The sequence below is a fragment of the Temnothorax americanus genome, unplaced genomic scaffold (assembly GCF_048541705.1).
Source record: "Temnothorax americanus isolate GAGA-0224 unplaced genomic scaffold, ASM4854170v1 Scaffold11, whole genome shotgun sequence".
Lineage (NCBI taxonomy): Eukaryota > Metazoa > Arthropoda > Insecta > Hymenoptera > Formicidae > Temnothorax > Temnothorax americanus.
In genome coordinates, this window is record NW_027509242.1 from 43,814 (window position 1) to 68,165 (window position 24,352).

The window sequence follows — 24,352 nt, forward strand, 5'->3', positions numbered from 1 at the left end:
AAAAGCGGAACAGTATAGTGACAAATAGACATTTGTATTCATTTCTTAAAATTGTGTTCACTTAATTCATTGCAATTTTTATTAATATGCTTATCTTTTCAGCTTATCTATTGAATACAAGCATTTTAATCAATAAATACCGTTAAAAATTAATATTTTATAATTCTCCGTTCCGCTTTTCCGCTCAAAATATGCTCCATGTAATATTAAGGCATTCAAAACAGACGGAACGGATCGACGAAAATCTAGTAAATTTTGTCTTCCGCGCTTCCGCGTTTCCGCGTTTCCGCGTTTTCCGCGCTCCATGTAATGGCACCCTGAGCGTCGAGCGTCAGCATGAAAATGCACCTTAAAAGATATACAGAATCGACCCCGCGGTCATTCAGGCGGACGGTCTCTGATTGGTTACGCGATACGCGTTACGCGGAAAATACATGCCATGTGACTTCAGCCTGAAACTGGCTAGAGACGGCGCAATCTATAGTCATTCGTATATCTATGGTTTTTCGAACTTCGTTTCGGTTTCGGTTCGGCGTTCGGCGTGTGAGCGGTGTGAGCGTGAGCGGTGTGAGGTGTGAGTGGTGTGACACGTATCGACACGTACGGCGAGTGCGGAAGCGTGTGTGATATGTGGTCTTTATTTCTTTCAACGACGGTTCAACATTGCCAGATACGTGTCTAGCGTTGTATCGAGTAGAGTGCTGAAGAATATCGTGTCCAGTTCATTGAAAAGGAAGCGGAAAACGATTCGTAATCCTATTGCATGTTTTCCGCGCGGTTCGTATTACGACGATCGATCTACGCTCACGCCTGAACGCCTACGCGTCGATATAATGCCAGAGGTGGAGCGTGCGACCGAGGACGGCGGGGACGCGGAGCGTTGCCAGGTCGAATATCTGGAGACGCCGGTCAAGTCGGAGAACGACAAGAAGGAATATAGGTGAGAGCCGGGGTGGCGTCGCGACGCGGGCCTCGGGCCTAGACCCGGACTGCCCGGTAACAAACACATACGTTCGATCGAACGTATTTTTTATCTTTTGAGGGAAACTCCACGACCCTTTTCTTTTCCGGGATAGGATTTGTTTGTCACAAACCGATGGTTGCTCCACGTCGCAGGGAGACCTTTGACTCCGCGCGCAGCGTTTCCTGGAAATATTATTTTGTGACTGTGTTATCTACGTTGAAATATACTGTAGACAATCGCCTACTAGTGTAAACACGTGTAACATACAGTACTGTGGTAACATTACTGCGAGTTTCAGTTCTCCACGTTGCTCCCGTTGTTTGGAAAACACGTTGTGCTCTTGGTTGTGTCGTATCGTCACGCGTATATAGCTTAGATAGAATCAGGATTGCTCGTCTCTTTAATTTTATGTAACGATATAAGATATATCAAGTTTTGTGGCACGCACGTTTGTACGTTATTTTTAAGATATATAGATATTATTTTTTATTATCTTAATATATTTTTGAGAGTCTCTATTTGAGTAAGAGTCGTTTTTCCGTTGTTTAATAAAACGTGTTGACGAATATACATTAAGGGGATCCTAAAGTGAAGGCTGAACTTTCTCGACGTCGGTAATGTCAACATTTCTAATCCTGTTTTCTATGTCATATATCTATATCTGTTCTTGTCTAACGAGAGGCATCTGTCCTTGTTTCGATTGCTGCGCCATCTCTCGCTACACGCAATGTCAACCTAAATGTGCTTTTGCACATATAAAAGTTTATTTAAACTAATCTTTTTTTCTAGGCTTTCAATCTTAGATCTACGTGCACGATATTGTTCTTAAATGTTGTCCCTAGGTCATGCCGGTCTAATTTTGTGGATATTTATTGTGGAATTTTTGTACAAAGCAAATATTGTCGTCACGTATACCAAAAATTAACAAAAATATTAATTTTTTCTTGTTTTTGATATAACGTCGACCACCATGACCTAGATTTTGATGCGTACTTTAATTCTAGACAAGAATTTTGCATTTCTATAAAGCCAATTAAAAAATTAGTGCTAAGAAAAAAAGCCGGTATTACAGACGGCTTTAGGATCCCCTTAAATATAATATATTTTGTACCACGTTTCACACTGACTTTTATTTATTTTATCATCATTTGTTTTCTCTTCCAACGTTAGAGTCATCAGATTACCGAATGGTTTAACAGCTCTGCTAATATCCGATGTACATTCGAAAACGTGTGCGTCTCAAGATGAAGATGATCGGGAGAAAGGTATGAGCCATGGATCCAAATATATTACGTTGAAAAATAGGATATGTAACAACGAACGTATAAATGTATGTGTACCGTCATATAAATACGTATTTATAAAGATGTTTGTGTCCGTTTTTAATGGATATAGAATCTAGCGAAGATGAAACTGAGGATGAGTCGAGTAACGAAGAAGATGAAGAGGAAGAAGAGAATGACATAGATGAGGATGACGATACCAGTGATGACGATGAAGATCGTTCAACGCTTAAACGAGTTAAGAGAGATGAAAAGAAGGTACGAGCAAAACGATACGTGGTTTGTACTTTGCGGAATATACTTTGCGTCACTTTTTTTTTTACATACGCTACCGTCAAAACGTCATTGAGGTTGTAATATTCAAAGATAGACCAACAAAATCATAAAATGTCCTCAAGATTTAAGAGTATCTATCGTACTACGTGTAAGATAAGAGACCTAAGAAAACCCCGCAGTTTTATCAGAAGTTTTCGTTTGAAAACGTTATCGTCTCTCCCTCGCTTCAGGAGGGTTTCCATAGCGTTACGTCCAAGTGTGTGTGACTCAACGTGAACGTATTTCTATTTGCATTTGACATACCGTATTCCATATCGTGACTCGAACAGATCAACGCAAATACCGTGCGTGCATATGTGTATTTATACATATGTTTCTCTCCACACAAATACGTGCGTTAGTTTTATTCAGTTATATATATATATATATATAATATATATTTTTTTAAATAGGCAGCATGTGGCTTATGTGTGGGAGTAGGCAGTTTTAGCGATCCACCGCAAGTTCCAGGCATGGCACATTTTCTCGAACACATGGTTTTCATGGGATCCGAAAAATATCCACAAGTAAGTGAAACCGTGCGGCGTGACGTAAACTGTTAAATTTACTTTGTTGTACCGTTAAATATCAAAGCCGTCGCTCTCTGCCTGCAGGAAAACGATTTTGATGCATTTATCAGTAAGCGTGGTGGCTTTACCAATGCCTCAACGGATTGCGAACATACAACATTTTACTTTGATATCCAAGAGAAACACTTGTTCGCAGCACTCGCGCGTTTTGCTCAATTTTTCATTAAGCCCCTGATGAAGAAAGATGCTATTACACGGGAGCGAGAAGCTGTAGAAAGCGGTATATAAATCATACGCGTACGACTGTTGCCGCGCAACTTGCACTCTTGATACATCACGCTTATATAGAGTTTCAGTTGGCCTTACCTTGTGACGATAATAGAAAGGAACAATTGTTCTCCTCCTTCGCGCAAACTGGTCATCCAGCCAACAAGTTTATTTGGGGTAATTTAGTGACGTTGCGCGATAATGTGGACGACGACAAATTGTACGAAGAGCTTCACAAATTCAGAAAACGCCATTACAGCGCTCACAGAATGAAGTTAGCTATACAGGTACGTTGGTTAAACGTGCGACGCGAGACGCCGTACTTGATAAATATTGATACAACGTTTCAACAAGATACGTTTCTTTATAGGCGAGACTACCGCTGGATACATTGGAAAAATATGTTACAACTTGCTTTGCCGATGTACCGAATAACGCGTTGCCTCCCGATGATTTTACCGAGTTTAAAGGCGGTGTTTCTTTCGATACTCCTGCTTTCCGAAAAATTTATAAAGTTAAACCTTTCAAAGATGTCAGCCAGGTATTTGACTAAAACTTGAACAACGCACGAGTTTACGATAATAATAAGTCGCCGGGAAACATTTTACTTCCGCACTGACGAATACTTTCAACTAGAACTTATGTTCTTTTTACGAGAAATGTGGCGTAAAATATGTTCACGGACCATAAATAAGAATATTAACGTTATACATCTTTATAATGTTTTCCTTATTTATTATGTTTCTGTGGTGGGGGGCTTTGTATGTCACCTACGTTACTAACGTTTATTTCGTTATTCTTATCTTCGTAATATATATTATGTATGTATTTATATATTTAAAATGTACGCGTACATATATATATATATATATATATATATATATATATATAATATAAAGCTAAACAAAACTTTCAGTCAAAAGAAACTGTGTCTTTATAGTGAATAAATATATAAAATAAAACGTGTCTTTTGCAGCTAGAAGTAACATGGACAATGCCTTCGTTACTTGATCTGTACAAAAGTAAACCACATCAGTATGTCTCATGGATTATTGGACATGAAGGAAAAGGTTCTTTAATTAGTTATCTACGCAAGAAGAAGTGGAGTCTCGATATGTTCAGTGGTAACAATGAAAGTGGTTTTGAACACAGCTCCATGTATGCTTTATTAAAGCTTACTATAGTACTTTCCTACGAGGGACAACAACATTTGGAGCAAGTTCTAGATGCGATATTCTCCTATATCACGTTAATGAAAAAAGAGGGTCCACAGAAAAGAATTTACGATGAAATTTTCAAGATTGAAGAAAATAATTTTAGGTAAACTACGTTTAGGAATAAATACGTGTATAAATGCGTGCGTGAGAAAGAGACAAACCGTCAAAACATGCGTGAGATGTAGCTCATGCTTAAAAGACTTTTTTTTTTTTTTTTAGATTTGCCGATCAGGAGGATCCAGCAGATTTTGTGGAAGATTTGTGTGAGAGTATGCATTTCTATCCGCCCCGCGATTATATAACTGGAAACGAGCTTTATTTTGAGTATAATCCAGAAGCTATACGAAAGTGTTTGGATTATTTGGTACCGGAGAATGCGAATATCATGATCTTCAACGAGGAATTTGACGGGGTTGAACTGAATAAAGTCGAGCCGTGGTTCCAAACCAAGTATACAGACAGCGAAATACCAAAAGAATGGATCGAACGCTGGAAATCCATCGAACCATTGCCAGATTTTCATTTACCATTAGCGAATACATTCCTTCCCAGCGACTTCTCCTTAATACCGATACCAGCGGAGGTTCCCAAATATCCTGTAAACGTACACACGGATCATATATCGGAGATTTGGTATCGCGCGGATCGCAAGTTTCGTTTGCCGGAATGTTATATGAATTTCCATTTTGTTTCCTCCCTCGGGCTTCAGTCGCCAAAGAAGTAAGTAATAGCGTGAAAAATGTGATACGCAGGATCATGGACGTCGTACGTTTCAGCTTGATTATTATCAGTATTATGATTTTTATATACGTATTTGTATCTCGATTAAAAAAAATGTTTACCGTTTAATGATATTTCAGTACAGCTCTCATGGAAATGTACTGCACGGTATTAAAATTGTTATTGATTGAAGAATTATATCCAGCTATAGCGGTCGGGTTTGACTATAATATCAGTAGTAGTGAGAAGGGTATTGCGATAAAAATAAATGGATACAACGAAAAACTACCGGTAAGTATATACGTTCAAAGTGCGCGTTGCAGAGTTATAAATACACGTTCGAGATACATATTCGTTTACTTATATTGCAGCTCTTATTGATGACTATTGCGAAATACATAGTGGATTATCCAACCCTTGTTACAGGAGTACAGGAGTTAAAGGAATTGTTTGAAATTGTGAAAGTGCAACAGCTTAAGACATATTACAACACATTTGTAAAACCTGGAAAACTTGTCAAGTACTGACTATTTATTATCCAGCATTACGTGCAATACGTCTAAACGTTTTACGTACATAAAAGAAACACGGATACATATTACGTATAACACGTAATATTGTAACGTCACGTATGTCAATGTACCGTTCTACCACGTAATCAATAACATTTGTATCTTTGTTCTTTTCTGCAGGGACGTGAGATTATGCATATTGAAGCTCGTCCATTATACACACGTTGATACCCATGCTGCTCTACGTAATATCACGTTTGAAGACTTCCAGGACTTTGTGAAAATCTTCACCGATCAACTATACATTCAGTGCCTTGTGCAAGGCAACATGACGCAGGATGCTGCGATCGAGAGTGTGCAACAATGTATCAAAATAATTACGTGCGGTCCTTTTCTCTTTGATACGATACCGCAAGTGAAAGTCACGCAGATACCCTTGGGCACGAGCTATTGCAAGTTGAAAAATATCAACAAAATCGATGCAAATTCCGTAGTGACAAATTATTATCAAGCCGATGTCACATCGATTGAGTTATCAGTGTTGATCGATCTGATGATCGTAAGTGTTAAGTAACATTGTTTCGTATATTTTGAATGCATAGAATCCTTGGTTTATATTCATTTATCGTCGTATTTATTATTAGGTATTTAAAACATGTAACGTTTTTAAATGTTGCGTGTCATACCGTATTCAACGTTAAATATTTTAACGTAAACATGAATAATCTAATCTACGTGTCGCGATCGCGTCACTTCATCCTCACTTGTTTTCACAGATGATAATGGAAGAACCGTTATTCCATCGGTTAAGAACTCAAGAACAGCTTGGTTACTTGGTCTTCTGTAATCTTCAAGATACCAACGGAATTTTAGGATATTCCATTACCGTTCACACTCAGGCAGACAAATACACAACCGAGCACGTGGACCTACGGATCGAAGAATTTCTGAAATCGTTTAATAAGATTTTGGAAGATTTCTCGGAAGAGGAATTGGATGATGTCAAAGAGGCACTGAGAAACGTGAAGCAGTGTGCCGATATCGATTTGGAGGAAGAAGTTTGCAGAAATTGGACCGAGATCACAAAGTGGCGATACATGTTTGACAGACTCGAGAGGGAAGTGCTTGCGATAAAAAACATAACGATCAACTGGCTGAGAGAATGGTTTGCACGGCACACACTGAATGGAAGTAACTTTAGAAAATTGAGCGTGCATGTGGTAGGAACTGATCCGAAGGAAAATGCAGTTAAGAAAGCAACGGGTGAGTAGATGACACGTTTCGATAGTCGTTGTCTCACGTATATTCATCTGCATGATAATATCTGTATTGGTAATACGTGCTGTTTTTGAATAACGTAAATTTACGTTGAGAATGAAATGTAAGAATAGTCATGACGGTCCCTTCTCTTGTACGTTCAATCGGAGCGAAGGGTGTTCGTTTGCTATCATTTTATCCTGGCACTGTTGACGTATGCTTAAAGTTCCTAAAAACAAGATTTAACAAACGTAACTATGTTATAGATACTGCAGAGGATAACAAGAAAGCACAGTACTTCTCCTTGGAATACATAACTGACGACCAGCGTAAGGAAACGCAAGATCATTATATTACTGACGTAGAAGATTACAAGAAAAAACTCTGCGCCTATCCAGTGAGTGAGGGGCGTAATCCTCTCAGAATGCTAAATAAATGATACTTAAAAAATAGTATATTGATAATAAAAATGATCGTGCAACGCGTGCTGCCTGATAATAAAGTTCTTTTTTTATTTATTATACTAACTCTCTATACTCGTATAATAACACAATAAAATGAGACGTTACACGTAGCTTTTCACGTAACACTCTGGACTTATTGCCTCTACCGTCCTTCCGATAAGCCATATTATAATAGTTGACATTATTAAGAATATTTTGCACTTTGCAACATGGATGATTCGAGATCACGAAAGTGAAAACAAGCGAGACACAACGTATGAAAAACACATCAACGTCGACATTAAATGTATAAATAGATAAATTAAAACTGTGCGATATTAAGTATAAAAAAATTCGAATGCAAAGATATATCAGAAGATGCGTGTTTTTCTCGACGTAAGGAACACGTTGTGACGTTGTCCTCAATATTCATCTCATTGAACACGTAAAGTGAAACACGAGACCGGGAATATGTGCTGCAAAACAAATGCGTAATGAATACGTATATGACGTGAAGGAGAAAGACGTTGTGACGTTCAAACACTCGAATGATATATCTATACAAGACGGGATAACGATAATTAGATAATTAAGAAAAGAAATATATGACATATGTTCCGAAAGAAATTACGCGTGATATATAACTATAAACTATTTACAAATGAAAAAAAAGGACAGTTGACGTCTGGAGGAGCGATAGAACTAGGTCAAAAAGGATTCTTCCTCACATCGAGAAGAATCAAACGAAGATTTCGAAAGAAATTATATTATTCGTATCAATATCGCGCGATGAAGCATTACTTATAAGCGGATAAAACGAAAATGTGAATACAATATTATAACTGGACAAACATGATTCTGTAGTTGTAATAATATAGGAAGACGTACGCTCTCAGGAAGTAAAGTACTCGCTCAGAATGTAATTTTTTCATATTCTTTTAATTGTATTCAAGACATGACAACACGTTTTCAATAAATCATTAAACTTCCGAAAATACCAGCCAACCATATCCGAATCTCTCGCCTCCTTCCTCTCTCTCTCTCTCTCTCTCTCTCTCTCTCTCTCTCTCTCTCTCTCTCTCTCTCTCTCTCTCTCTCTCTCCCTCCCTCTCTCTCCTCTCTCCTCCCTACTCGTGCTAAGAGCTTTCTTACAGGACTCGATTGAAAGTTTGTTATCTTTTACAAAAGCTGCACAACCTGCCGCGCAGGGCTACTTTATAAACTGAACGCGGAGGACTCTACAAAATCTTAAATATTCTAATTTCGCGTGTGTATGTGTGTTGTGAGAGGTTGCGTTCGTAGAAGATAAATAAAGGGTTAAATATTATGCTCTTGAAAAAAAGGAGGAAACTTGAATTTATCTGCCACGTGGATCACGTGCTCTGCTCTCGCTTTCTCTCCCGGGAAAATTTCCGCACGTCAGCCGACCGACGGCTCGCGAGGCACGATCGAGAAGAGCGCAGAGCACTTGCGCTCCAAAAGCCAGATTTACAGCGAATATCAATAATGCACGTTAAGTAGTTTCTAAATCGTTATAACATCCATTAAGAGTGCGTTTCGCATTTTATACTTCGAATAATCATTCGTACATATCTTTTTTTTTCTTTTTTTTCTCTCTCTCTCTCTTTGCAGTAATATTATATAGAGTTGCCACTACATTTATATTAATTATTTTACCTGCTACTCTCCAAATATGTATCCGTTTTTAAAAGTAGATTTTAAATGTGTCTTTAGAGTTACGATAATCTTTCTTTTTTCGGCTCTGCCTCGTGTTCTCGTCAGCACTGATTCTCTTTGTTCTCTTTTCCCCTCTTGGCTTGTTTTTTTTTTTTTTTTTTTTTTTTTAACGCGTGCAACAACCCTCCCAGGATCACGAAAGCATCCAGAATCAGCTCTGCTCGACACCAGACATGACGTGGATACATGTTACAACAGTAAATGGTTTACAATGGTATTAATAATCCAACAAGAATACATCAATACAGCTGCGTTTATATTAAATGCGAGGACCGCGAATGGATCGGCTACGTGTGCGACGTGGCCATCTCCCTCGGTTAATCGATTATATCACGGCAATCGACGTGCTAAAAATATACGTTTCTTCTTCGTGCGAAAAAAAAAGGCTTCTCATTCTACTTGATAGATTTCTTTTCTCTCCACTGGTCGCACGAGACACGTTCTACGTTTCTTTCTTTCTCTGTCTATCCGATAATAGCACATATATCAGTCGGGGGCACTGCGGAATGGTGCTTCAGAAAAAGATGATTCGAAACGACGTCGCACAGATCGCACAGTACAGATCGTGCGCGCCACCGCTGACCGACCCATCCAAGTCAAATTATATAATTATTAATAACAGAGCTGAGCGCATGTACAGTTCTTTCGGATCAACGAACGATCATCCGCCCTCCTTCTTCTCCCATCCCTTCTTTCCCCTTTGTAAAACCGGAACGTCGAGCGACAGGCGACTATTCCGAAACACGGTGCACGTGCCTTAAGTTGAAAAGCTTGAAAGGGCGTTTCTCTTCTCTCACACAGATACATCCACATAAATGTGTACGACGCGTATATTTCGTATTAATTAATATATCCCATGCGCTTTTTCGCGTCGTTATATTTTTCCTTTCTTCGAATATAAGAGAAAGTAAAAAAAAAAGAAAAGAAAACGGAGAAAACAAACGTATTAATGATTATCAAATATGGTACATATGTTATCGCGCGTATGCGGGTAATCTTTTCCTCCCCTATGAAAATTAATAGCGTAGTATTATACGCGCGCGCGTTATGTAATATTTAATAAGAATATTATAAGGTGTGTCTCTCGGGGCCCACATGCGTTTTTTTTTCTTCATCTACATCGATATCTTTTTTTTCTTTTTTTAAATCTTTTTACTTTATTATACATTATTACTTGCGTTCGCTCTATCGTTACTTTAGTTTATATCTCATATTACGTATATAAGCAAAGCTACGTTAACGAGGAAACTTAAACGTTATGAGTGTCGAGGGCGCAACCAGGAAGCTGGCCCCTCTCTTTCGTTCGTATATGCTTATAACGTCGGATCGCTATGAAAAAATCGATTCTACTCGGTACAGGCTACGGTTAGAAGTTAAAAGATAAGGAAAAACACGCGGGTATACATATGTGACGCGATGCCCGTCTCTCTCGTCGCGTACACATCTAAAGAATACGTGAAACATAATATATAATACATATTTTTTTTCTTCTTCCTTTTTCCTTCCCTCAACCTCAACTACCATTTAAAACAAGTTATTGAACGTAAACATCAATCTTCTTTCTTTCAAGATTCTCGCGGGGCGCACACAACCTAAGGCACTATAAGGTATAAAAGAAAGAGGACGGTAACTTATAGAGCGGTGTAAGAAAGCGGGACTTTCCTTCTGAATAACGGATATAACTGTTCGCGTGAATACATGTTTAAAAGTGTTACGTAACGTGAATCCTATACTCGGCGGTACATCGTTTAATACTCCGTGCTAGAAAAGTAGCGTCGAGACGAAACGAGACGTAGCCGTTTCCCTTCGAAAAATCGAGCGCGTTATATTTCGCGACGACGCGACGTCTCGTATATTAACGCGCGCGACACGTCGATCTAAAAATGACGTCCGCGCGATTCAATTAACCGTTTCTTCGTTACAACAGTCGTTTGTCATTCCAGCAAGATTATCGAGAGTTTAGTATTTACTTGATGTATACGATAAATTTGTTTTCCTGTTATTAATTATCTGTTCACAACACACATTGTTTCAAAGATCATTATAGATTGTTACTTCATAAATACGATAGATTATTTATAACTTTTAACGGTATGTCACGGTATTATCATAGACGACTTTCGTGGGCCCCACTTTTCTACTTATTACAACGAAAAGCAGGCGGCTTGCGCGCCTGTTTTTCACGTCGTTAATGCTTTATGCGAGTTTCCTTGTTTTCAACATTTCTGCTTTCTGTTGTATATTCAAATGTGACGTCTCTTTTTCTTCTTTTTTTCGTTTTTTTTTTTGCATTACGCTTCGCGTTTACATTAAATTATTTCACGTTATTATTATTGTTGCATACTCGTATCAGTAGCAGAGCGGCAACTGTTCACGTTGCATACGTTCGTTATTTATGTCTTTATTTGTTTTATATCCGGTATTATATCAAGAGTTCGATTTCTCAGAAAGAAAATCATCTATCTTTACGTAAAAGCGTAAAGTGGCGTTTTACTCTCAACGTCGTATTTCGTCAGATTCAAGAAGGTCGGCTTCTAGTACGTGTTATATGTATTTACGTGTGCAACATGTGTGTACGCGTTCGAAACGAACGCGGCTTTGTCAATTCTCGAAATTTACCTTCAGAAAGAAACGTCGTATCGGCGATCGATATTTAGTGCGTTGCAACGTACCTTGCAAAGTACGCGCGTAAGCGTTCGTACGCTACGCGCACGCGTTATGAGCAGGATCGAATGATTACAAAAATCATATTACATTTATCCGTGAAACGTATGATTTACAGACGCTCGTCGAGAGACAAATACGCAGTTAAGCAAACGTTGATTACTTCGCATATGCATCGCGTAAAACAATCGACGTATTTCCACTTATACTCAGCGCGCACATCGAAGCTGACATTATTATGTTATAATTCATTTCTCTGTTCGTCATATATTATACGTTACATATCTTTTTTCTTTCCTGTTCCTACATGCAAGTCAGGAAACTGAGAGCTTTGGAAATGTAGGAGAACATGGGCGTCGTTTCTTTTTTTTCTTCTTTTCAGCAAATTTATCCGCGGATGTCATTTTCTTAACACGCCATTTAAAGCACTTTCGTCTGTCTTTCTTCACCCCTCTGCCCCTCTCTCTCTTTCTCGCTCGCTCTCTCTGTTTCTTTCTCACAGAATCTTGCTCCTTTAACTATTCTCAGACTCGTCAACTGTCACTTTACTCAAATTATATAAAGTTTCTCATTGTCCTAATGCATTTTACGCAATAACAACGCTACAAAAATATAACATTTTATCTTATCATCATATCTCATTATATTATCTCAATAAATGGTTTTCTCTTTTTACTCGCTTTACGCACCTTCGTACACACGTCTTAGACATGTGTCTCTCTCTGCCTCGTCTTTGTTACTAATTTTAATAATCGTGTTCCGTCGTGCTGTCTTGTTCGTTCGCTGTTATATATCATTTCTATTGATAAAAGAACCCTCGTTTTATCTCTTTTAAACTCCGATGATCTTTGGTAGAAAGTCTTTTAGACTATTCTACACATAAATAGCATATTTTTAACATAATCATCTCCTATTCCGATGCGTAATAAACATCAACGCACCTGGATTCTGTATATATACAACATATCAATCACACTACGTCACTTATAAAGCAACTGTTCATATGTACAATTAAACGAAAAATGTTTTTCGAAATATGCTACACTAGACGTGCGCCCAGAAGCTCGTTTTCTTTTTTAAACGTAATAAACGTACGTCTTTCCTTAAATATTTTATTTAACAACCACGTTGTGACATTTTTTATGTGTTATGTCACGTTTCATCAAACTAAAATGTCGAACGTGAATTAATATATACATCTCATATTATACACGTATTATAATATAAATATTGTATATAATATGATAATATTATATATTTATAATATGAAACGTGCATCATTCAATTTCCGTCACAAATATAAACTTGTTTTTATCATAAAATTAATTTATATATATATATAATATGTTGTTATATCGTATTATAATATAGTGTTAATATAAACCTAATAAACTAAATGTTTCTAATGGTTTTAGAACTAACAACGTATACCATATGCACCGTAGTGTAGCATATTTTCTAAACAATATGAGGCATATTATAAGGATTACTTCTCAACAATCTCTTATATTAGACACCCTTATGCGATAAGCCTCAAATCTGTTGTTAGATAGAAACGGTATCGTATCTAAACCTTAACGTCCATTCAAGAAACCCGTTCGCACAATTCTCCAACGCAAATAAATATATGAACTAGATCACGTACACACATATACATACGGTAAATATGTCCGTATTTATACGTGTTTATAACGATATAATAACGATGTAATGCCACGTTTATGTACATCATTATCGTGGCTCTCTCTCTTTCTTTCTCGCTCTCGCCTCCTCTCTCTCTCTCTCTCTCTCTCTCTCTCTCTCTTGCTCTCGCTTTCACTCGCTCTCTTTCTTACTCTTACTCTCGTTCTCCTTTTTCTCTTTTTCTCTCTCATTCATTCGTGTATGTGCACACGCACTCTAATAGTGCACACGTTTCTCTCATGCACTCGTACTCAGGTACAATACATTCACACGCTTTACACAGGCACAACTTACGTATAATATATGCATGAGAACTCTAATCTAAATAATATATGTATATATATATATATATATATAAATATATATTTTACCTATATGAAAAGCATCAGTCTCCATGTGCTAATGACTATCTCAGTGTCCCGTCTGACATCGTTCTTATCTACAAAAATCACGTATGCGCTATCATGTGTAATATGGCGTATGTGTGTCCATGTGTATATCAGACTACTTCCCTTGTCGATCAGATCGAATCACTGAGATACATCGTAGCGAGCATTTCATATAATACCGGAAAATATATATTTTCATGTAAAAAAAATAATCACACTTCTTAAGAATTAAATACTTATAGCAGCTGAGACGATTTGTTCTGAGTAGTAAAATTAGCGCACGCATACACTAATCAGTCGAGTTCCATTCCATGGTACGCCGAGCAAGGTTCGCTCGCGTCATTTTTTTTTTAGCACAAGCACGATTTTTTGTCTTTCTATCTTATACAGAGTGGTACGTTTGGCAGTGAGGACATCATATATCGCATACGTCAATAACGGGTAAAATCTTTACCGCCGTGCCGCGTGCTATCGAGACACCGTAAGTAAAGATTTCTTGTCGCCTATTATTAGATCAATATTTTGGACCCATCAGATCTTTAGAGCTCGTGTGCACGTAACATTTAGAGACAGAGATAGTTTTTAAATAGCTGTCAATGTTTTGAAGATAAATAAACTGTTTTCTTCAATATAATCTACCGTACGTTCTTCGTAATGTATTAAACTTCTATATTAGTTTTAATTGAAAAAAAAAAGCCAGCGGCGTGCAAATAAATTTCATATACGTCCAAGTCACGATAACTGTTACCGATTGGTAAATCTGCTCTACATTTTCTGATATCAAATGGTAACGGAGTATTTGATCAAGTCTAGTTGGGATAACGTTTTTGATAAGCCGTATAATCTGCGGATAATATACAGATTTCCCCGAGAAGTATCAGCCAAAATTTTGATCTAACGTAATACGTAATTTAATTTAATAATAGTAACGTTTATAATTAAGAATTAACCAAAACTTTTGTGTAACACGTTCGAAAATCGATCGTTAAATGTTACTGGTGCACAAGTGCTCAGAATATATAAGTAGATTGTTAACAGTCTTGAGTCATTATTTGGGCGTACAGTCATTTTTCGAGAAGTTTTTCTTTTCGATCTAATTTTCCGTGGCAACCGCAGTAACGAGCGGTGCATCGCCTTGTCCCTTTTCCATGCCTTTACCATTCTCTACTGCATCATCAAACTGACCTGGTACTGGCAGTGCGTCTTTTGTCAGTAGTGCACGAGCGTTGTCGGTTTGAGTTTCACTGAAAACAAAGTATACACGTATACAAGTCGTTACGATTAAATCTATATAATCTATACACGTATTTTGTTAAATAAAAATTAAATTGATTAAAAATATATTATCAAAGAGAGAGACACAAGTTCTTTATATAAAATGAGCATAATAAAGCCAAAGATTTTCTTGTGCCGCAAAGATCAATAAATATTTGATTATGAAGTACATGTAGATATGTACTTTAGGATAAAGGAAAAGCTTCAAACACACTCACTTATAATCAGTACGTCCATCAACAGTGATACCACGCCCCTTGCTGTCTTTTTTCTCAGTTTCCTTGGTCTTCTTAATAGTAGTTTTCTTTTTGCTAGACACCTAAATAATTAATAAAAATATATTTAAACGTTCTATATATTACTAGAAAACATATCAACGTATCCTTTCTCTCGATTTCGATGAGATTTAAATATACTGCAATATAGATAAAAACATAAGACAATAAGATTTAGATATATGTTCTCTTGTAAAATGTAATATTTAACATTTTCGTAAAAGCGTACATTAAGAAATACGCAAACGAGCAGAAGAGTCGTAGTGCACAAGACCTGAGCATCTCAATGATACGAACAATCTCTCGGTAAGCAAAAAATAAAATTTCCAAGCTACGTACTCGCGCTAGATATTTTCCTCGTCTTATACGCCTACGATTTTCAGAAATACTTACAGTCACCTTACAACGTACGTTTAACGTACGTTTATTTGTGAATGTATGTCAGATTAGCTATGCGTGTTATTTCCGTGTGTTCAACTTTACTCAACACGCAATAACGTTATCGGTTTAAGTTCTCCGGTAAGGATTCCAAATTCGATTTCGTGTTTTCATCACCGCCGATATTTTTCTCGTTTACCTACGAGATCGTTTTACCTTCATTTGAGTCTTTTTGCCACGTCCAGCGATCGGAGCACGGGTAGCCCCGCGTGTTTGAAACGTCGGTCGGCTTGTCGGATTAAATCCACGAGGAAGACCGTATTTAAGTCCACCAATAGAAGTTACCTACAAAACACACGTTATCTAAATTATAATACAAATAAACGTACGTGTCTAAATAAAATACTATAATATATTCTAAGAATGATTTCTAGGTCAATGTTTCAGAAGGAAAACCTAGAACGTCAACACAAAAAAGTGTTATATGAACACAGATCGTTTAAACTTCATTTTTCGAGTTGTATAAAAAAAAGCCCAAAATGTTCATTTCCCATTTAAGCACGCTATCGTACGTTCCAACGTCTGATGCGACGTTTAATGTAGTCCGATATATTTAAAATCGTAATACATACTATAGGTTTTTAAAATGGTTACCGGTCTATTCTAATTTATATTATTTCTCATTTTAAATTACATTTTAAGATATATATTTATGTAAATTTATCTATTTCTCACGTAAATAAACGTAGACAGACGTATAACACGTGTCTTATATAGTATCCTCAAGAAATCGTCAAAGTTATTTATATTTTGACAAGAACGCGCGAACGCAAACTAAATCCACGTCAAATGCAGAAAAGGTATATTAATTTGAAGTAAATTGGAAATTCATATTTCAAAAGTTAACGTCTTATGAGAACACGCTGCAGAAGAGTCGAAACAACTTACTTTTTATCAATACGTATGACCTAAATTCATTATTTTATATTAGAGATTCAGCATTTTTTTATTCAAGTAATATTTGTCTTAAGATTTTCCAAAAAATGAAAAACGACTCATACACACACGCGCGCGTACTTTTACCTTGTTAAATTCCTCACAAATATTAATTTCAGTTTTTAATAATAGTATATATGTAAAATCATTATTTCTATATCGATAAAAGTTACGATATAACGCGATATGTTGAATAATTAAATTACAAATACACACGTGTAACTTGACGTATGAGATATAAGAATAATAAGCAAAAAAAGAATATAGTGTTGAAATATATATTTCTTGAAAAGACGTTTAATTTAAAAAAACAGATGTGTACGTTTTTCATCTACAATATTTTATATATAACTGTTATGCACGTTTATATGATTTCATTACATTGTCTAGTTGATTAAATACATGCTTCAGAAATACATGCTTCGTTTTATTGAAAGACTGCCTCGAAAAGAGATAATATATGTAATTACCTAAAAAAATATATATATAAAAAAACACCAGTTTTAATACTCTGAATTAAAATATATATAGAAACCTTTATTTTAACAGTGTCCATATTACATATAAAAAAAACATGCGATAATACAAAATCGCACGCTACAAAAAAAAACATTATGTAAATATAAATGTCAAAATAAGTTCTTTTTCATTCTAATAAAGCAACACGTATAAAGCCGCATAACGAGGATAACGTATCTATCCTCCGCTTAAAATATACATTATCAAATACATAATTCGATTTATTTCCATGATGTGTCGAATGTCTACATATAAAAACTATATAAAAACTATATAAGCAAGTAACTCTGCATTAAATTGATTTACGTGATGTCCCTCCTAAATGCACGTATTCGCCGATCACGCCAGCGACGTTAAATAGTGAAAGCGGACTACTCAATATCTCGAACGTTCCCCTAAAATCTGTCCAGAATATCGTCATCGTGTGCTTCTTACTCCATATACACGCAACGATATCGAGCCATCGTTATGAACGTGCAATACACATACCCTATTGAAATATGTTGTTATATCCTACCTGCGGTGGAATTCGCCCACGTGGGTGCCCCTGCAAGGGTTGCGGAAGTCGACCAGGCTGTCCATAATTCGGGCCCCATTGTCCAACTACGACACCAGCGATTTCCAGTTGACCACCACGCGAAGGGATTGGACGACGCATTAAACCGCGTTGCGGTAACGTGCCACTGCCACGACCGCGCATTAACCCGTCATTAATGGTACAGCTAGCCGGCAAAATATTGGTGGGAACTGATACACGAATACCTGTGATAATAATAAGTAAGATTATTATAAATGTCACATAAACGAGAGGATAAAAATTATATATCATAATATGATAGAAGAAAATGTTACGTAAGAGTACGTTTTGTTACAAAGAGATTGTTAGTTCTTAATACGCGTAGGATTAGTTTTTGTTACATATTAATCTGCGTACATATAACAAATATGTTTTCTTCGGTACAGCACGTTTGTTTCATATAAAAAAATTTATCACGTGCATTTGATTATCAAGATATTTTATCGCAGTTTTGAGATTCGTAGGGTTATCGTGATGGAACCTCACGAAGCAACATTAGCTGCCTTTGTTCTACTTCCATCCGAAAACATCCTATTATGAAAGATCATAGGATGCTAAGGAAACTGGAAGTTCTTAATGTGAAGAGAAAAAAAACATCGGATAAGGGTAAATATAATGAGGTAGTGGCATGGCTAATGCAGCGTTATATCTAGCGGTAGACTTGTTGGCTGAGGGCCGTACTCCGCATCGATTTGTACGCGTCAGGTCTCAAATTCAATCCCGACTCTCACTTTATATCGTTAACTCGATTTATAAGAAACAAGAGATACCGCGTGACTCTGTGTGAGAGTGGTGAACGTGGTACGTGTACGTGAAAGTTTCGACGTCGATTTCTCATTTCACGTACTATTATTATATAGCGTTTAACGTTGTACGGATCCTCCAAGATAGAAGTTGGGTGTGAATCTCTAACAATCTTTTAATTTGTCAGTAACCCAACTGTTGAGGAAAAGAAACCTCAGATTTTACGTCAGAAGGTCAAGACTCAAAGACTATAGCGCCCCAATAATAATACGTATTATTATAAGAGAAGAGATTAATAAGAGAACGTAAAGAGTCAAGAGTTTCGAAAAACTACGTCCTACGTAGAGACGGCGAAATAAAGAAGGAGAAAACATTACGGCGTGGCTGAGAAAAATATGATATACCTGGTGCGACAGGTAAAGGTGGTCGTGCAAATACAACGTTAATTCCCTCAAGTATAGCTTTTCTCATCCTCTCGACCTTTACAACGCGGTCAATATGACCGCTGCATAGTTCCAATAAGTTTTTGGCGATAGTAGCACGAGCCAACGTATGATGGAACAATTTTCCGTCAAAGTAAAGCCAAGGACAGCACATTAACCATGGAATCGGCGCGCCACAAGCATCGTTCGCTAATAATGCGGTCTCGACACCAGCCATGAATAAAGTAGCCAGTTGTACACCGCGTGATGTCACTAATGGAAGCTGTATACAGATGACATATATTAAATGTCGGCCTCGTCAAACCCTTGCCTGAAAATTGTACGATATGTTTCGTTTACCTGCAAATCCTGCAAATACTGAGCATTCATAAGCTCGGGTGAAAAGGCTTGCGCAATGAAAGCGTCCAACTCCTGACGGCGTAAGATTTTTATTTTGTCAGAAAAAGACATAATGTATCTACGAAAGAAATTTAAAAAAAACATTTATTGATCAACGTATTCCAACATTAGTTTCTTACACTTTTCATTTATAGGAATATAAGGACGTCAAAAAGAAAATTTTGGTAAAAGCGACTGAACGAAGCATATCGTTGATGTTTACCTTAAAACACAGGCCATGACCAGTAGATGTTGCGGTACGTATGAAGTATTTAGCATGAGAGGCGTGTCTGATCTCATACAAGTCAGAAAACCCCTAAGTCTCCGCCGCTTATCATCTATGACTGTGCTGAAGAACAGGAAACTTTGTCAGTTTATAAAACTTATGCGAGTCTACAGAAAGTTACGTACGTCTATACGTACGTCACAATATTCGTACGTATATCTACGTTAATCGATATAAAACCGCTTACCCAAACCACAAACGTTGAATCGTAGGCACGCCCCAGCCGATCTGCTCTGCTTTCACTACGTCAGGAGTCTGATATGGATTGGACTTGGACCATACCCACTCTTTTATTATTACATCCGGTATCTCGACCTGTTCGCTATCTGTTTGAATGACGTTGCAAAATAAAAATTTAATACAAAAAGACGCGAATCTCCATACGTTGTGAAACCAACCGCGTACTTACCACCTTTTTCTTTACTTTTCGTAGCTAGATACATCCGGTGATGGAGATTAAAAAGAATTGCGTACACCATTTGTCGAATTGGTCTATAAATCACATGAATAGAAGGAAATTCACGGTGATTCTCGTCTTCTAGAAGAACCGGTAATTTGATTTCACCAGCGATGAGAATTTGATAGATGTACGGTGACATAAGCCCCTTCTGATGACGTTCCGAGGCGGTACGCATAACTTCTGGTGATGTAGTAGGAATACTAGTCGCGTTCTCCGGTTGTCTCGCAGAATCGGCTGTTGCATGAGATGGCGACGTCGCCGAGGAGCTACTACTCGAACTTGACGAGCTTATCAAGAGATTGTGAGTACCATTGATGGCATGTCCGTCGCCTGCTTAAAAAATTCCAGACATTTAAGATAGAATATTAATAAATCATAGACAAAAGCCGTCGAATTTTTTTTTTTTTTTTTTAACCGACATACTTTGCTCTTCCTCTGTACGTATGGCATCGACATCTCCGTGACCTTGAATACCAGGTGGATCGATCACAATTTGCGGCGCCGTCTTTGCATTAGCCGTTGCCTGTTTGTACGCGTTCAAACTTTCACGTTCGCTTTCCAAAGTTTCAGAGGCAAATCTCGACGTCTCCAACGTAGAATCACCTTCCGACCCTGATGGTATGTCGGATAAGTTTGATTGAGTCTGTGTGCTTGGTTTGGAATCCAGTTTATGGACTGAAAAAAAAATCAGTTTTTTAATTACTTGTTTTCAATATAAACTTCATTAAAACTAAAGCTAACAACATAGATATATATGCACGTACCATCTACTTCTATGTTCAGTTTTTAGAATTCTATTTTAAAAGCTAAAACGTTTACTTTCTTTGCGTAAAACAATGTTTATGAATAGAAAATATTCTCCAATATTATATTCCACGTTTAAAATATATTGGAATTATCTAATAATGAGGTCGTATTTGGAAAACGTTAATATTAAAAAGTCTCACTTTTTGTCGGTTTCACAGGCTTATAATGCAAAAATCCCTCTTTTGTTCCGTTTAAATAGTATTGAACAGATTGTCTCAATTTTGAACATCTTAGATCGGAGACGGAACCAAACACCTTTTGCGAAACCACGTCCAATTCTGCAGATGGAAGTTCCTTGACAAACGTCGCAATTATTTTAATCATTTGTTCAACGCTTGTCTTATTCAGCACGTTGGTGCTAATATTGTTCGTTTTGTAAAAATCGGCCAAGTCGTTTTCGGTCAATATGTAATTTCCAAGTAAAGCTGCCAATATACACAGTCTGTCAGATGGTATGTTGAGAGCTTTAGTGAGTTCAGAAAGCATATATTCTTTTGTATCGAGAGAACCCTATAATAAAAAAAATATATATATATATATATAGTCGTTAGACGCTGTAAAAATTATCACACAAAATACATTATTTTTATTACTGAAAAATACATACCTTGTACGTAAGTTTTAATTGTTCGGATGAGAAATAACGTGGAGGATCGAACGCAGCATATTCCGCATCATCAGCTATCAGTCCATTGTACGTATTCTCACGACAATAAGCAATTACTTCTTGGTGATGGTCGTCCATGCTACATAACTGTTAAAATAGTACGAATGTTGGATTAGGTGTTTTGTAGATTGTTAAACGTATTGTACGCAACGTACACTACTCTACCACGTTTCAATTAATATTTTAACTGCAAATGCAAAAATATGATTTAAAAAAAAAAAAAAAACAAAGACAGATATTTGTTAACTTACAACTGTGACATTCAGATGCCTGAGAGCCATACGTAAACTGGTCCTTAAACATACAGGAGGAGTCCACCAGATTTTCGGTGGCGGCGTACCTTTCGTTGTTATATGTTTCAAGACCTTAATATTTCAAAAAGACTCGGTAAATTTGACGCGCTGTCCACACGCACGTGATTTGAAAATGTATACAACTATGCAACGAACTTACATTGTTAACTTTAGCGCGTACTTGCAACTGATGTTGCACCCAATCTGCTCTCCGAAGAGGTTCGAAACATCCATTAAAGAACACAGCTACCTCCAAACCCGACATTTCCATCGCTTGTATAAGAACAGCAAGAAATTGAAGCATACGGTTCCATTGTCCGCCACAAGCCCAATCTGTCGTTTTAGTAATAATATTATTAATATTTAAACTGAACGTTCTTATTTTGAGACGTCAAGAATAAGAATTTTGCTAAGTATGTTATTTTATTCGTTACCTGAGAAAAATCCACCGTACAATCGATCCAAGCAACATTCTCCGTCGAGAACTAGTCTCAATTTACCGAAATTATGCAGCTGCTGTCCTTTAATCACACGCGTGCGCTGTGATTTTTGAGCGACCATACGCGCTATTTTCAACAAGTCTACAGGTATAGATCCCCCTTGTACGCAATTGCTGTCCAGGAAAGTTTGCAAGTCTTGAATGCCCATGTTTTTAATATTTCCGACGTGTACTCCAGTCACGAGTCGCGTTAAGTTTGCTTCAATTTTTCTTTACGTACACAATAGCCTTTTTTTTTACTATCCTTATAGGTTGCTTCGTTTTCTGTCTTAAGACCAGCACGATGTTTGCTCTTTTATGGTCGGTATGTTTTTGAAATGTTTTAAGACACGAAGAAACCTAATTCCACGTTCAAAAGTTTCAATCTGCAAAAGAAAAGACGCGGTAATGTATTCTCAGAAGCGATATCACGAGAAAGTTGGCGAAGGTTGTCGTCCGTCGATGTTACACGCGTTCTCAGTGAGCAAAGTATTGGCGGTCAGCAGTCTATTAGCAGTTTGTCAGTGGCAACCGAGCAAAGTCTACGCTCTATACGTCGTTTTGTAACCATCAAGACGAAACCATTTAAATGTAATATTACGTATCATATTCCGCTAACAGATTTGAGATTTTGTTATATTTCTGTTGACATTCCGTCGACAAGATTTGTAGCGGATACTTGGCAAAATCTGTTTCCAATAGATTCGATTGTCCAGAGCCCATATACAGTCTCGACCGTGACCAAACGAGCTCTATCACGGTCAGCTGTTAGACGACAACTCCATTTGCTTAACATTCCTGATTTTACATTTTACAAGTACTAATAAATGAAAAAAAGGGTGAGAAATCAAGCGACATAATTAATTTGGCTCGCAAGACTCGCTGCCTCGTAAATTACGTCCATCTTCCCCTCTCCACGTCTCCACGCCCCTTTCTTTTCCACTCCTTCTCAACGAAGTGACAATGGCAAGCGAGAACGTTCTATCTCTGTCATCCGTGTGTCCACGTTCCCCGTGTGCCGTGTGGCCGGCATTGCGGAAGAGCGAAGAACAGCGAAGAAGGCGTCGCGCGTCGGACGTTCGAGGGAGCAATCGGGGCCGGGGCGCCATTTACTTTGTTTACGCGCACCGCGCACGTCGGGAGTCGAGACTATCGGGAGATTGACGTTGACGCGTTGACGCGTTCACGCCGCTCCGCGCCGGCTGGCCTCTCTCGCGAGCACGCGCGAGGACCACCGGTCCCCCATGATGGTGGGACGGGGACCGTTCGTGTTAATATGTCGAATGAAAATGCCGAATCGGGAGCCGGACGGAAACGTGACGGAAACGCGAGGGGCGCGACAGACGACCGGTAAACCAGAGATCAAACGGACAGACGACGCGGAGCGGTCGTCCCTTGGCATTGGTCGACGACGAGTATCGGTCGCGCGCGGCTGATCGTAAAAGCGGCCCCTTCGCGTCACGGAGCACGCGGGACGTGCGGCCGTGCGGGTTCCCGGCGACCGCGCAAACACGTCCGGACGGTCCGGGCGAGCCAGCGCGACGTGCCGCGTACTTACGTTAAATTAGCGATAATCATCGTAGCCCCAAAGAAACACAAAACACACGGGCTTTCGGAGTTGGATGACGTCGGAATCGAAAACGGAAATGACCACCCCGGTACCGGTGGCGCGCGCGGCGACCGCCCCAGACCGCCCGCCGCCGCCGCGCCGCCCGGCACGTCGCGTCGCGGCCGTCGCGCGCGGTCCGTCCCGCCGATTGGCCGGCCCCCGTCGCGTCCCCTTACGTCACGAGCT

At 38.2% G+C, this 24,352-nt stretch overlaps 2 protein-coding genes across 5 annotated transcripts; one reads left to right on the plus strand and one right to left on the minus strand.

Annotated features, from left to right (window-relative positions):
• The first annotated feature begins 518 nt into the window (after window positions 1–518).
• On the plus strand, window positions 519–7,652 carry LOC143905473 (nardilysin). Its single transcript, XM_077420916.1, has 14 exons — window positions 519–940; window positions 2,135–2,229; window positions 2,360–2,505; window positions 2,976–3,089; window positions 3,177–3,372; window positions 3,441–3,646; window positions 3,730–3,900; window positions 4,336–4,679; window positions 4,796–5,296; window positions 5,437–5,587; window positions 5,668–5,816; window positions 5,989–6,367; window positions 6,585–7,071; window positions 7,332–7,652. The coding sequence occupies exons 1-14, from the start codon at window positions 834–836 to the stop codon at window positions 7,502–7,504; spliced, it is 3,219 nt and encodes a 1,072-aa protein (XP_077277042.1). The 5' UTR covers window positions 519–833; the 3' UTR covers window positions 7,505–7,652.
• Window positions 7,653–11,504: 3,852 nt separating this feature from the next.
• LOC143905480 (constitutive coactivator of PPAR-gamma-like protein 1 homolog) lies at window positions 11,505–24,273 on the minus strand. 4 transcript variants are annotated; one of them, XM_077420930.1, is made up of 16 exons: window positions 24,116–24,273; window positions 22,514–22,943; window positions 22,240–22,412; window positions 22,038–22,151; window positions 21,727–21,873; window positions 21,260–21,629; window positions 20,736–20,987; window positions 20,262–20,642; window positions 20,040–20,178; window positions 19,790–19,915; window positions 19,528–19,645; window positions 19,150–19,450; window positions 17,942–18,186; window positions 16,126–16,254; window positions 15,475–15,575; window positions 11,505–15,225 (listed from the first exon to the last, which is right to left on the minus strand). In XM_077420930.1, the coding sequence occupies exons 2-16, from the start codon at window positions 22,725–22,727 to the stop codon at window positions 15,075–15,077; spliced, it is 2,961 nt and encodes a 986-aa protein (XP_077277056.1). In that variant the 5' UTR covers window positions 22,728–22,943; window positions 24,116–24,273; the 3' UTR covers window positions 11,505–15,074. The 4 variants fall into 4 exon arrangements, with proteins under 4 accessions (XP_077277056.1, XP_077277051.1, XP_077277073.1 ...); XM_077420925.1 differs by having other exon boundaries at window positions 20,262–20,645; XM_077420947.1 differs by lacking the exons at window positions 11,505–15,225; window positions 15,475–15,575; window positions 16,126–16,254 and adding an exon at window positions 17,422–17,819 and having other exon boundaries at window positions 20,262–20,645.
• Between the last annotated feature and the right edge of the window lie 79 nt (window positions 24,274–24,352).

Excerpts from the sequence above, each read along its gene's own strand:
- LOC143905473 (XM_077420916.1), top strand. The coding sequence starts at position 834 with ATGCCAGAGGTGGAGCGTGCGACCGAGGACGGCGGGGACGCGGAGCGT. Across the intron at positions 5,588-5,667 it reads GATACAACGAAAAACTACCG|CTCTTATTGATGACTATTGC; the intron begins GTAAGTATATAC and ends CTTATATTGCAG. Across the intron at positions 6,368-6,584 it reads TGTTGATCGATCTGATGATC|ATGATAATGGAAGAACCGTT; the intron begins GTAAGTGTTAAG and ends TTGTTTTCACAG.
- LOC143905480 (XM_077420925.1), bottom strand. The coding sequence starts at position 22,727 with ATGGGCATTCAAGACTTGCAAACTTTCCTGGACAGCAATTGCGTACAA. Across the intron at positions 21,874-22,037 it reads GGCATCTGAATGTCACAGTT|TTATGTAGCATGGACGACCA; the intron begins GTAAGTTAACAA and ends CTATTTTAACAG. Across the intron at positions 20,988-21,259 it reads GCCTGTGAAACCGACAAAAA|TCCATAAACTGGATTCCAAA; the intron begins GTGAGACTTTTT and ends TTTTTTTTTCAG.